This window comes from Podarcis filfolensis (genome assembly GCF_964270895.1).
Source record: "Podarcis filfolensis genome assembly, chromosome: 1".
NCBI classification, from domain to species: Eukaryota; Metazoa; Chordata; class Lepidosauria; order Squamata; family Lacertidae; genus Podarcis; species Podarcis filfolensis.
In genome coordinates, this window is record NC_139604.1 from 1,201,374 (window position 1) to 1,214,518 (window position 13,145).

General features: G+C 41.2%; 1 protein-coding gene across 1 annotated transcript; it reads right to left on the reverse strand.

Annotated features, from left to right (window-relative positions):
• Positions 1-809: 809 nt before the first annotated feature.
• On the reverse strand, positions 810-2,323 carry LOC310746483 (tigger transposable element-derived protein 1-like; the record flags this gene model as incomplete). The annotated part of the gene is made up of 2 exons (XM_083580261.1): positions 2,300-2,323; positions 810-2,026 (listed from the first exon to the last, which is right to left on the reverse strand). The coding sequence occupies exon 2, from the start codon at positions 2,007-2,009 to the stop codon at positions 810-812; it is 1,200 nt and encodes a 399-aa protein (XP_083436387.1). The 5' UTR covers positions 2,010-2,026; positions 2,300-2,323.
• Between the last annotated feature and the right edge of the window lie 10,822 nt (positions 2,324-13,145).

A 13,145-nucleotide genomic window follows, 5' to 3' on the forward strand; every position in this document is an offset into this window, starting at 1 on the left:
TCCTCATATATCATACAGTGGTGCCTCGCAAGACGAAATTAATTCGTTCCGCGAGTTTTTTCGTCTAGCGAATTTTTCATCTTGCGAAGCACGAAATCCCATAGGAATGCATTGAAAATCAATTAATGCATTCCTATGGTCAAAAAAAGTCCAAACAAAGCCAAATTTGGTACAAAAAGAGTTTATTAAGTGCTCTTTAAAGTCACACATACTGTAAAGAGCATTTCAAAAATTGAAGGAACAATAAATTAAGTTTCTAAACATGACAGAAAAACATTTAAAAATCAACAAAGTGTACAGTACATTTTCTAAGACTCTGGGGGACAACTCGAAGAAGGTTCCTCTTCCACTCTTTGCTTCTTGCTGAAGAACCTGTCCATGGTCTGCTGCTTCATCCGCCTTTTCAGCACCTCCCTGAAAGGCGACATGACCCTCGTATCAAAAGTGTTCACAAGGTCATGTGCCAGGTCCTTGTCAGGGTGGTGCCGCTGTGCAAAAGCCTGCACATCTTTCCACTTCAGGCAAATGTCCCTCAGTTCTTTGGAGGACAGCCGTTCCTCAGTTGCTTCCTCCTCTTCCAGCGAGGCCTGCTCCTGCACAGCCTCTGCCTGCAGTTCAACCAGCTCCTGGGTGGTCAGCTCGTGGTTGTGCTCCTCCACCAGCTTGCTGACGTCCTCCTCTGTGACCTCCAGGCCCATGGTCCTCCCCAAGGAAACAATGTCCTGCACCACTGTTGACTCTGGTGCATCAGAGTCACTTGGTGCCACACAGTCCAGCCACAGGCTGCGCCAAGCGCAATTCAGATTTCTCTAGCTGATCCCATTCCAGGCCATGGTGATCATCTTCAAGCAGGTGATGATGTTGAAGTGGTCCTTCCAGAATTCCCGCAGGGTGATGTTGGTGCAATCAGTCACCTCGAAGCATCGCCTGAAAAGCTCCTTGGTGTAGAGTTTTTTGAAATTGGCGATGACCTGCTGATCCATCGGCTGGAGCAGTGGCGTGGTGTTAGGCGGCAGGAACATGATGCTGATGAAGCTGAACTCCTCCAACAAGTCCTCCTCAAGGCCTTTAGAATGAGCAGGAGCATTGTCCATCAGAAGCAAAGCCTTCAGCGGCAGGTCGTTGTCCAGCAGGTACTGTTTGACAGCAGGGCCAAAAGCAAGATTGACCCAGTCCACAAACAGCACACGTGTGACCCAAGCCTTACTGTTGGATCGCCACATGACACTCAGCTGCTCCTTGTCGACCTTGTGTTTCTTGAAGGCCCGTGGGTTCTCCGAGTGGTACACCAGCAGGGGCTTGATCTTCAGGTCGCCGCTTGCGTTGGCACAGAAGAGCAGGGTCAGACAGTCCTTCATGGGCTTGTGGCCAGGCAACTTGGCCTCCTCCTGAGTGATGCAAGTCCTTTTGGGCATCCTCTTCCCAAACAGCCCGGTCTCGTCGCAGTTGAAGACCTGCTGTGGAACATAGCCCTCTGTCTTCACAACCTCCAGGAACTCCGCTGCAAAGTCTTCAGCCGCAGGAACATCAGAACTGGCAGCCTCTCCATGCCTGACCACGCTGTGGATTCCAGATCTTGTCTTGAACCGGTCAAACCAGCCTCTGCTTGCCTTGAAGACTTCTGGCTCGCCTGAGGTTCCTGGCTGTTGCCGGACGAGGTCTGCATGCAAGGCCTTGGCCTTCTCACAAATGACGGCCTCAGTCACTGTGTCCCCTGCACGCTGCTTCTCTTCTAACCAGATGAGCAGCAACTTCTCCACCTCCTCCAGAACAGCTGGGCGGTTCTTCACAATCCTGGTGACTCCCTTGGCTGCATCAGTCGCAAGGATCTTCTCCCTCATCTTCAGGATGGTCCCGATGGTCGATGGATTCCTCCCGTACTCCCTGGCGAGGTCTGTCACACGCATTCCACCGTCGTGCTTCTGGATGACCTCCTTCTTCATTTCCAGCGTAACCTTCTCCTTCTTCCTCTCGCCGGCCTCTGCAGCAGCAGTCTTCTTGGGTCCCATGGCAGCACAGCTCCTACCTTCGCAACCCCCCCCCCAAAAAATCAGTGCTTCACATCCAAAAAATTCAAAAGCACCCAGCCACCCACCACACAGAAATTCAAACCCAGAAATTTTTTTTTTTAACAACAGCAGAGTGGCCCAATGGTCACAAAAAATCATAAAAATGCAGGAAAAAAACACACAAGCTTCCAGATTCTTGCAAACCCCTCCCCAACACCAAGTCCTTGAATTCCAAACACCCCAACCCAAAATCCAAAAACCCCCAAAAAAGTTTTAAAAGTTTAACTTACCAAATGGCTGCAAAAGAAGTTTTGGAAAAGCTTTAAAAATCACCAAAGTCTTCAAAAACCTCAACTATTCCCCCAGCCACCCACCACACAGAAATTCAAACCCAGAATTTTTTTTAAAAAAACAGCAGAGTGGCCCAATGGTCACAAAAAATCATAAAAATGCAGAAAAAAACACACAAGCTTCCAGATTCTTGCAAACCCCTCCCCAACACCAAGTCCTTGAATTCCAAACACCCCAACCCAAAATCCAAACCCCCCCAAAAAAGTTTTAAAAGTTTAACTTACCAAATGGCTGCAAAAGAAGTTTTGGAAAAGCTTCAAAAATCACTAAAGTCTTCAAAAACCTCAAAAAAGGCTACCACACCGCGTGCTATGAGTTGCTCCTCGAAGTCAAGTCGCAACTGCACCTCTTCAAGCAATGCACCCTGGGTATTAACGGTTTTACGAAAAAGGAAACAAACTTGCAAGACGTTTTTGTCTTGCGAAGCAAGCCCATAGGGAAATTTGTCTTGCGAAGCAACTCAAAAAACAAAAAACTCTTTCGTCTTGCGAGTTTTTCATCTTACGAGGCATTCCTCTTGCGAGGTACCACTGTATTCCAATATTTCTTAATTTCCGGACATGACCACCACATATGGTATAAGGTTCCTATCATTCTATTACACCTCCAACACTTATCACCCGGTTTTTTCATTTTTGCCAACCTGTCTGGCGACATATACCATCTATGATGCTTCTTCATGAAATTTTCTTTCAATTGATAAGCCATAAAATTTATATTTTTTGTCCAAAATTTAACCCAATCTTTGTATTCAATTTCATAACCTAAATCTTGTTCCCACTTTAACATATTCTTACTTTTGATTTCTTGATCTATTTGTATATTATTTAGTAATTTATACATTTTTGTAAGTATTTTTTGTTTACTCTGTAAGATTTCTTTATTTTTATTATTTTTATTTTTTTTGAAAAGATATTTATTGAAATTTTCCAAACAAAAGAAAGTTACAGGATAAGAAAAGAAAAAGAAAAAGAAAAAGAAAAAAGATACAAAAATACAAAGAAAATACAAAATACATAAAAGAATAAAGAACAATTAAAAACAGATCCAACTTTTCGTATCTTATATTTCAATTACTTGTTTCCTGACCTCCTCACACCTCCCTTTTTTGTGTTCCAATTCACATAGTTAATTCAGCAAATCCTTTCCCTCTTTGTTTTTATCTTAATTCTATATCTTAACATATTATAACTTTATATTTTCATCTAGTTATCAGTCCATTTTTACATATTCTTTTTAACCTTATTGCTAAAAGCCACTTCATTTCAATCCAGCATCATTTTAGCATTCATTAATTTTACAATGTTTCTGCAAATAGTCTTTAAACTTCTTCCAATCTTCTTCCACCAACTCTTCTCCCTGGTCTCGGATTCTGCCAGTCATTTCCGCCAGTTCCATATAATCTATCACTTTCATCTGCCATTCTTCCAAGGTGGGTAGATCTTGTGTCTTCCAATACTTTGCGATGAGAATTCTTGCTGCTGTTGTTGCATACATAAAGAAAGTTCTGTCCTTCTTTGGCACCAATTGGCCGACCATGCCCAGGAGAAAGGCCTCTGGTTTCTTCAGGAAGGTATATTTAAATACCTTTTTCATTTCATTATATATCATCTCCCAGAAAGCCTTAATCCTTGGGCACGTCCACCAAAGGTGAAAGAATGTACCTTCATTTCCTTTACATTTCCAACACTTATTATCGGGCAAATGATATATTTTTGCAAACTTGACTGGGGTCATGTACCACCTGTATATCATTTTCATAATATTCTCTCTTAAGGCATTACATGCCGTGAATTTCATACCTGTGGTCCACAACTGTTCCCAGTCAGCAAACATTATGTTATGTCCAACATGTTGTGCCCATTTAATCATAGCAGATTTAACCGTATCATCCTGAGTATTCCATTTCAACAGCAAGTTATACATTCTTGATAATATCTTAGTTTTGGAATCTAACAGTTCTGTTTCCAGTTTTGATTTTTCCACCTGGAAACCAATTTTTTTGTCCAAGTTATAAGCCTCCCTTATTTGATAATAATGAAGCCAATCTCGCACTTTATCTTTTAGTTTCTCAAAACTCTGCATTTCAGTTTGTCACCCTCCTGTTCCAAAATCTCCCAATATTTTGGCCATTTGGCCTCCATATTGAGCTTTTTCTGAGCCTTCACTTCCATCGGTGATAGCCACCTTGGGGTTTTATTTTCAAGTAAATCTTTATATCTTGTCCAGACATTAAACAGTGCTCTTCTGACAATATGGTTTTTAAATGCTTTGTGTGCTTTAACCTTGTCATACCACAGATATGCATGCCACCCAAAAACGTTGTTGAAACCTTCTAAATCCAAAATGTCTGTGTTCTCAAGAAGCAGCCATTCTTTCAACCAGCAAAATGCTGCTGATTCATAATAAAGTTTAAGGTCTGGCAGGGCAAATCCACCTCTATCCTTTGCATCAGTTAATATTTTAAATTTTATTCTGGGCTTCTTGCCCTGCCAGACAAATCTAGAAATGTCTCTCTGCCACTTCTTGAAACAGTCCATTTTGTCCAAAATTTGCAATGATTGAAATAAAAATAACATTCTTGGCAATACATTCATCTTTATAATGGCAATTCGACCAAACAAGGAAAGCTTCAAATTTGACCATATTTCAAGATCCTTTTTCACTTCTGACCAACATTTCTCGTAGTTATCTTTAAATAAATTTAAGTTTTTAGCGGTCATGTTAACCCCCAGGTATTTTACTTTCTTAACTAGTGTTAAACCCGTCTCCTTCTGAAACCTCTCTTTCTCAATCGGTATTAAATTTTTCTCAAGAACCTTGGTCTTTAACTTGTTCAACTTAAATCCTGCCACTTGACCAAATTCCTGAATCAATTCTAATACTCTTTTAGTACTAGATTCTGGCTCCTGTAATGTCAATACTAAGTCATCTGCAAACGCTTTAAGTTTGTACTGTTTAGCTCCGACCTGAATACCTTTAATCAGATGGTCCCTTCTAATCATGTTTAGCAAAACCTCCAGGACCGAAATAAAAAGCAATGGGGAAACTGGGCAGCCTTGTCGTGTACCTTTCTCTATCTTAAATTCTTCTGTCACCACGTTATTAACTATCAATTTCGCCTTTTGTTCTGAATAAATTGAACCTATATCATTTTCAAAACCTTGACCAACCCCCATCCCCTGAAGATTTTTCTTCATAAAACTCCAAGAAATATTATCAAAAGCTTTCTCCGCATCAACAAATATCAAAACTGCTTTTGTATTAATGTTCACTTGCAACTTCTCTAAAATGTTAATTATATTTCTCGTGTTGTCAGACAAGTGTCTACCCGGGAGAAAGCCAGCTTGGTCTTTGTGTATCACTTCAACTAGTACTTTTTTCAGTCTTTTAGCCAAAATATCTGCAAAAATTCTGTAATCCACATTAAGTAGGGATATGGGGTGGTAGTTCTTGAGTTGTGTTTTTTCGGACTCAGTTTTTGGTATAAGTGTGATGTAAGCTTCTTTCCACGACTCTGGCGCTTTTCCCCCCTCCAAAATTTCATTACAAACCTCCTTTAGTGGTTGAATTAACCAATCTTTCAGAGATCTATAGTATTTTGAGGTTAAACCGTCCGGCCCTGGAGATTTGCCCAACTGCATATTTTGAATGGCACCTTCCACCTCCTGGTCTGTTATTTTATAATTCAGCATTAATTTATTTTCTTGAGAATTTTTTTGTAATCCATTTGTTCTTAAAAACTGGTCTATATCAGTCTCTTTCTGTGGCCCTTGTGTATATAGTTGTTTAAAATATCTCTGGAAGCACTTTCTAATCTCCACTGGATTCTGAATATTCCAAGTTTGTAATGGTATTAAGTTTTTGTCTTTTTTTCATCTGCCAAGCCAGCAGTTTCCCACATTTATTAGCCGACTCAAATGTCTTTTGTCTCATCTGCTTAATTTTCCATTCTGTTTCCTGATTTATCATTTTCATATATTGTACTTGATACAACTTTATTTCTCTCAGAATCTCTTGCGACTTTGGTTTCACTCTTAATTTCTTCTCTCCTTCTTTTATTTTCTCCAAAAAATTTTCTCTTTTCTCATTTTGAGTTCTCTTCTTTATTGCATTCTGTTGAATCAGAAACCCTCTCATAACCGCTTTGCTTGCATCCCAGATTACTCTTTTTTCAACCGTAGTATTCAAATTTATCTCAAAATAGTCTCTCAAAGTCTTTTGGGCCTTCTTGGTAACTTCTGCATCTCTAAACAAGGTGTCATTCATCCTCCATCTAAAGGAACCAATTGGTGTTAATTTCATCTCCATTCTCACAGCATTATGGTCAGAGCAAGTTTTAGGGCAAATTTCCGCTTTTCGAATTTTAGGAGCCAGTCCTCTAGTTATCCAAATTTGGTCAATTCTTGTCCATGTCATTTTGGCTTCAGAGAAGAAAGTTCCCTCTCTGCCCAAGGGGTTCTTAGTTCTCCAAATGTCAATTAAGTCCATGTTGTCAGTCATGTCAAAAAAGGTTTTTGGTAGTCTGCCGTCTTTGGAAATTACCTGTCTTTGTGACTTGTCCATATTTGTAGACACCACTCCATTCATATCTCCCATCATAATAATGTTATATTCCATGTGGTCCAACAATGTCTCATGCAACTTCTTAAAAAATTCAAATTTCCCCTCATTTGGTGCATAGATTCCTACTATAAGATTTCTTTATCTAACTTCGATATTTTATTTTCAAAACCTCTGCTTTTTATATCTTTCTCAAAAGTCGCTTTGAATTGAAAATATTCCAGCCAATTTATTCCCATCTTTTTTAATTCTTCATAATCTTCTAATTTTGGTTTTTCATTCATTTCTTCCACTAACTCTTTGTAGGTTGGCCACAGTTTTCTTGCATTATTCTTGAGTGTGGAGGTTGCCTCTACTGGGGAGGTCCACCATGGAGTTTTTTCTATGATTTTCTCCTTTGTTCTCTCCCAAACTTCAAATAGAGCCTTTCTCACTAAATGGCTCATAAATCTTTTGTGTACCTGTATTTTCCCATACATTAGATAGCCATGCCATCCGTAGATTCTATTCCAACCTTCTAATTCCAAAATCTCCATATTTTTAAGTAACATCCACTCTTTCAACCAGCTCCAACATGCAGCTTCATAATATCTTCTTAAATCTGGAACTGCAAAGCCTCCTACAGTGGTACCTCGGGTTACATATGCTTCAGGTTACATACACTTCAGGTTACAGACTCCGCTAACCCAGAAATAGTACCTTGGGTTAAGAACTTTGCTTCAGGATGAGAACAGAAATCGTCTCTGGCAGTGCGGCGGCAGCAGGAGGCCCCATTAGCTAAAGTGGTGTTTCAAGTTAAGAACAGTTTCAGGTTAAGAACGGATCTCCGGAATGAATTAAGTACTTAACCCAAGGTACCACTGTATTTCTTCAGACCCCGTCATGATTTCAGATTTAATTCTAGCTTTTCCCCCTTGCCAAATAAAATTGGTTTCCTTCCTTGAAGCCTGTGTTGAGTTATGATCTTGATAGCCATCATGGAGCATATTAGTCGGTGATCTGTCCAGCAATCATTGGCGCTTGTCATAGCTCTGGTAAAGAGCACATCACGGCGATCTTTAGCACGGACAATAACATAGTCTAAAAGATGCCAGTGGTTTGACTGAGGATGCCTCCATGAAGTTTTAAATTTATTTTTCTGTCAAAAGAGTGATTACTAATTCCCAACATGGGTTTCTCAAAAATAAGTCCTGCCAGACCAATTGATTTCTTTTTTTGATGGAATTACAAACTTGGTGGTTCAGGGAAATGCTGTGGCCATAGTGTATCTTGATTTTAGTAAGGCTTTTGACCAAGTCCCCCATGTCGGCATCCTTCAGGGGTCGCGAAGCCAGCTGGCTAGCCCCCAGCTGGATTATGCCCTTCCAGCCGTGATGATCCCCCAATCTCTGGTGCGATGTAAATCAGCGACTCAGACTTCAAAACCTGAGCACACTATATCAGCAGAGCATACTGCGCAAACAGAAGTGGCATAAGCCTTGTGTAAGCATACTAACAAGCTACAGATTTATTAAGCATAAATCAGGACAAAGAAAACATGTCATCTCTCTTTCGTCTCATCAGAGAGTCAAAAGCAAAAACTATACACAACGGAAGTTCCCAGTAAACTGTGCTGGAATGTAAACAGACATGTGACATGTAACAATCCCATGTCTGCTCCTTAAGGTGGAATAGAAATTCCCAACAGATATTCTCACAAGGAAGCTGGTAAAATGTGGATTGAACCAGGTATCTGTTATGTGGATTTGTAGCTTGTTGACTAACTGTACCCAAAGAGTACTCATTAATGGTTTCTCGTCATCCTGGAAAAAAGTGACCAGTGGGGTGCCACAGGGTTCTGTCCTGGGGCTGTTGTTGTTTAACATCTTTATAAATGACTTGGATGAAGGAATTGAGGGGATGCTGATCAAATCTGCAGATGACACCAAACTGGGAGGGGTAGCTAATGCCACAGAAGACAGAATCAAAATTCAAAATGACCTTAACAGATTGAAGAACTGGGTTCAAGCTAACAAAATGAATTTCAATAGGGACAAATGTAAGGTTCTGCACTTAGGCAGGAAGAACCAGATGCACAAATGCAGGATGGAAGACACTTGGCTTACTAGCAGTACGTGTGAGAACAATCTCGGGGTCTTGGTGGACCACAAGCTTAACATCAGTCAACAGTGTCATACAGCAGCAAAAAAAGCTAATGCTATTCTAGGCTGCATCAACAGAAGTATAGTGTCCAGATCAAGGGAAGTAATAGTACCACTCTATTATGCCTCAGTCAGACCACACTTGGAATACGGTGTCCAGTTCTGGGCACAACAATTGAAGAAGGATGTTGACAAGCTAGAACTTGTGCAGAGGAGGGCAACCAAGACGATCAAGGTCTGGAAACCAAGCTTTATGAGGAGTGCTTGAAGGAGGTGGGTATGGTTAGCCTGGAAAATAGAAGACCAAGACGAGATATGATAGTCATCTTCAAATATATTAAGGGCTGTGACATGGAGGAGGAAGCATGCTTGTTTTTTTCCTGCTCTGTAGGGTAGACTTGAACCAATAGCTTCAAGCTGCAAGAAAGGAGATTCTGATTAAACATTTGGAAAAACTTTCTGACCGTAGAACAGACTCCCATGAGAGGTGGTGGACTCTCCTTCCTTGGAGGTTTTTAAACAGAGGTTGGAGGGGCATCTTCCATGGATGCTTTAGCTGAGATTCCGGCATTGAAAGGGGGTTAGACTAGATGACCCTTGTGATCCCTTCCAGCTCTAAGATTCTATGATCTTGAAGAGTAATTTTATAGTAATGGGCAAATCTATTATATTTCTGTTTGTGTAATTTTCACATATTTATCAATAATTCAGATCAATTTCCACATTAATTGATGATCTTAAAAATTTCCTCTCAATTTCAAATTTCCTAAGCACAGGCTTAGAACTTTTATGTATTTTCTTTCAAAGCACTTTTATGTATTTTCTTTCAAAGTATTTTCTTTTAATGCATATTATCTCTCAAAATTCACATTTAAACATGCATTTTAGAATGTTTAAAGGAGTGTGAAATTTGAAAGATAGTAAAATTCTGATTTACATATTTGTTTGAACTTGTGGACCATGTTATTCCACATAGGAATTCCCCAAAAATAATTTTCTCAAGTGTCCCTGTGATTTTTCTATATCCTTTCTGAATAAAAGTTTTGGTAGCATCTGGAAACTAGCAGCAAGCTGTTACGGAAATTACGGGATGGGGGGTGGGCACATCTTTAAAGTTGTTAAATGATACAAATATTATGCCTGAATGTATCCTTCCAACTTGACAGCTCAGGGAAGTTACCTAGGTTTAAAATAATATAAAATCAACTCCTTGCCAGTTTCCTCCATTCCAAAGCTATTTTCCCCTTGCAAAAGGACTCCAGGAAGTTCTCAGAGGTGACAATTGCTGGGCTCATTGTTAGCCAAAGGAAGCCAAATCTCATAACCTGACTCGCTTCAGGCTCCAGACATGCAAAGGAAGTTCTATTGTACTTTTGGGTGGTGGGTACTTAAGACATATTTGTCTATGCTAATCTGATACCTGAGTCTTGCCCCGCCATGTCTGCTTATGCTAATCTTGTACCAAGGACTTGTCTGGACATGTTTGCCAAAGTTAACCCCTCCCCTTTTGTGACATGTCAGTGATGTAACAATGATGTAGCAATGATGCTGTATGAACTGTATTCTGGGATATGGTGGGAAAGTTTTAAAAGTCTTTGTCACCCCATCCTCAGGGTTCAAATTTCCTCTTTGAACATATTGCACAATAAACTTTGGTCTACAGCTATTTGCTCCGGTTGGCTGGAATCCTTCCTTTATTCCGCAGGGACCTGCGGGCTCTGCCCGACCAGCTGGGGGACTGAGCAGCCTCACACCTAGATTTTTCCGAAACAAAACCAAGTGTTGCTTAGCGGTGATGAGCAGAGTCCCTGGTCAAACTAGTAAAAAGTATGATAGAGTTAGCCATATTGTAAACACAGGTGCCCAGAGAGTGCCTGTCCAGGTGTGCAAAAAAGTCAGCTGGGTAGTAGTAGGGAGACCACACGGCTGGCAAAGGTGGCACATGGTAGGGGGCTGAGCAGTGGGCATTTTATGTGCCAAAATGACAGTGCCTGGGGGGCTGGGGAAGAGTTTCAATTGGCTTAAATGGGATGAAATGTGACAGAGGGGAGGAAGAGGAATGCCTTAAGAAAGAAGTTCAGTGTTCCTTTAGGAATAGTGGTGTTTAGTCGTTTAGTCGTGTCTGACTCTTCGTGACCCCATGGACCAGAGCACGCCAGGCACTCCTGTCTTCCACTGCCTCCCGCAGTTTGGTCAGACTCATGTTTGTGGCTTCGAGAACACTGTCCAACCATCTCGTCCTCTGTCGTCCTCTTCTCCTTGTGCCCTCCATCTTTCCCAACATCAGGGTCTTTTCCAGGGAGTCTTCTCTTCTCATGAGGTGGCCAAAGTATTGGAGCCTCAGCTTCACGATCTGTCCTTCCAGTGAGCACTCAGGGCTGATTTCCTTAAGAATGGAGAGGTTTGATCTTCTTGCAGTCCATGGGACTCTCAAGAGTCTCCTCGAGCACCAGAATTCAAAAGCATCCCTTCTTTGGCGATCAGCCTTCTTTATGGCCCAGCTCTCACTTCCATACATCACTACTGGGAAAACCATGGCTTTAACTATACGGACCTTTGTTGGCAAGGTGATGTCTCTGCTTTTTAAGATGCTATCTAGGTTTGCCATTGCCTTTCTCCCAAGGAGCAGGCGTCTTTTAATTTCGTGACTGCTGTCACCATCTGCAGTGATCATGGAGCCCAAGAAAGTAAAATCTCTCACTGCCTCCATTTCTTCCCCTTCTATTTGCCAGGAGGTGATGGGACCAGTGGCCATGATCTTCGTTTTTTTGGTGTTGAGCTTCAGACCATATTTTGCGCTCTCCTCTTTCACCCTCAATAAAAGGTTCTTTAATTCCCCCTCACTTTCTGCCATCAAGGTTGTGTCATCTGCATATCTGAGGTTGTTGATATTTCTTCCGGCAATCTTAATTCCGGCTTGGGATTCATCCAGCCCAGCCTTTCGCATGATGAATTCTGCATATAAGTTAAATAAGCAGGGGGACAATATACAGCCTTGCCGTATTCCTGTCCCAATTTTGAACCAATCAGTTGTTCCATATCCAGTTCTAACTGTAGCTTCTTGTCCCACATACAGTTTTCTCAGGAGACAGATGAGGTGATCTGGCACTCCCATTTCTTTAAGAACTTGCCATAGTTTGCTGTGGTCGACACAGTCAAAGGCTTTTGCATAGTCAATGAAGCAGAAGTAGATGTCTTTCTGGAACTCTCTAGCTTTCTCCATGTTTGCAATTTGGTCTCTGGTTCCTCTGCCCCTTTGAAATCCAGCTTGCACTTCTGGGAGTTCTCGGTCCACATACTGCTTAAGCCTGCCTTGTAGAATTTTAAGCATAACCTTGCTAGCGTGTGAAATGAGTGCAATTGTGCGGTAGTTGGAGCATTCTTTGGCACTTCCCTTCTTTGGGATTGGGATGTAGACTGATCTTCTCCAATCCTCTGGCCACTGCTGAGTTTTCCAAATTTGCTGGCATATTGAGTGTAGCCCCTTAACAGCATCATCTTTTAAAATTTTAAATAGTTCAGCTGGTATATCATCACTTCCACTGGCCTTGTTATTAGCTATGGTTTCTAAGGCCCATTTGACTTCACTCTCCAGGATGTCTGGCTCAAGGTCAGCAACCACACTACCTGGTGTATACAAGACATCCATTTCTTTCTGGTATAGTTCCTCTGTGTATTCTTGCCACCTCTTCTTGATGTCTTCTGCTTCTGTTAGGTCCTTTCCACTTTTGTCTTTTATTATGGAAATCTTTGTACGAAACGTTCCTTTCATATCTCCAATTTTCTTGAACAGATCTCTGGTTCTTCCCATTCTGTTGTTTTCCTCTATTTCTTTGCATTGCTCGTTTAAGAAGGCCTTCTTGTCTCTCCTTGCTATTTTTTGGAAATCTGCATTCAATTTCCTGTATCTTTCTCTATCTCCCTCGCATTTTGCTTGCCTTCTTTCCCCCGCTATTTGTAAGGCCTCATGGGACAGCCGCTTTGCTTTCTTGCATTTCCTTTTCATTGAGATGGTTTTAGTTGCTGCCTCTTGTATAATGTTACAAGCCTCCATCCATAGTTCTTCAGGCACTCTGTCCAC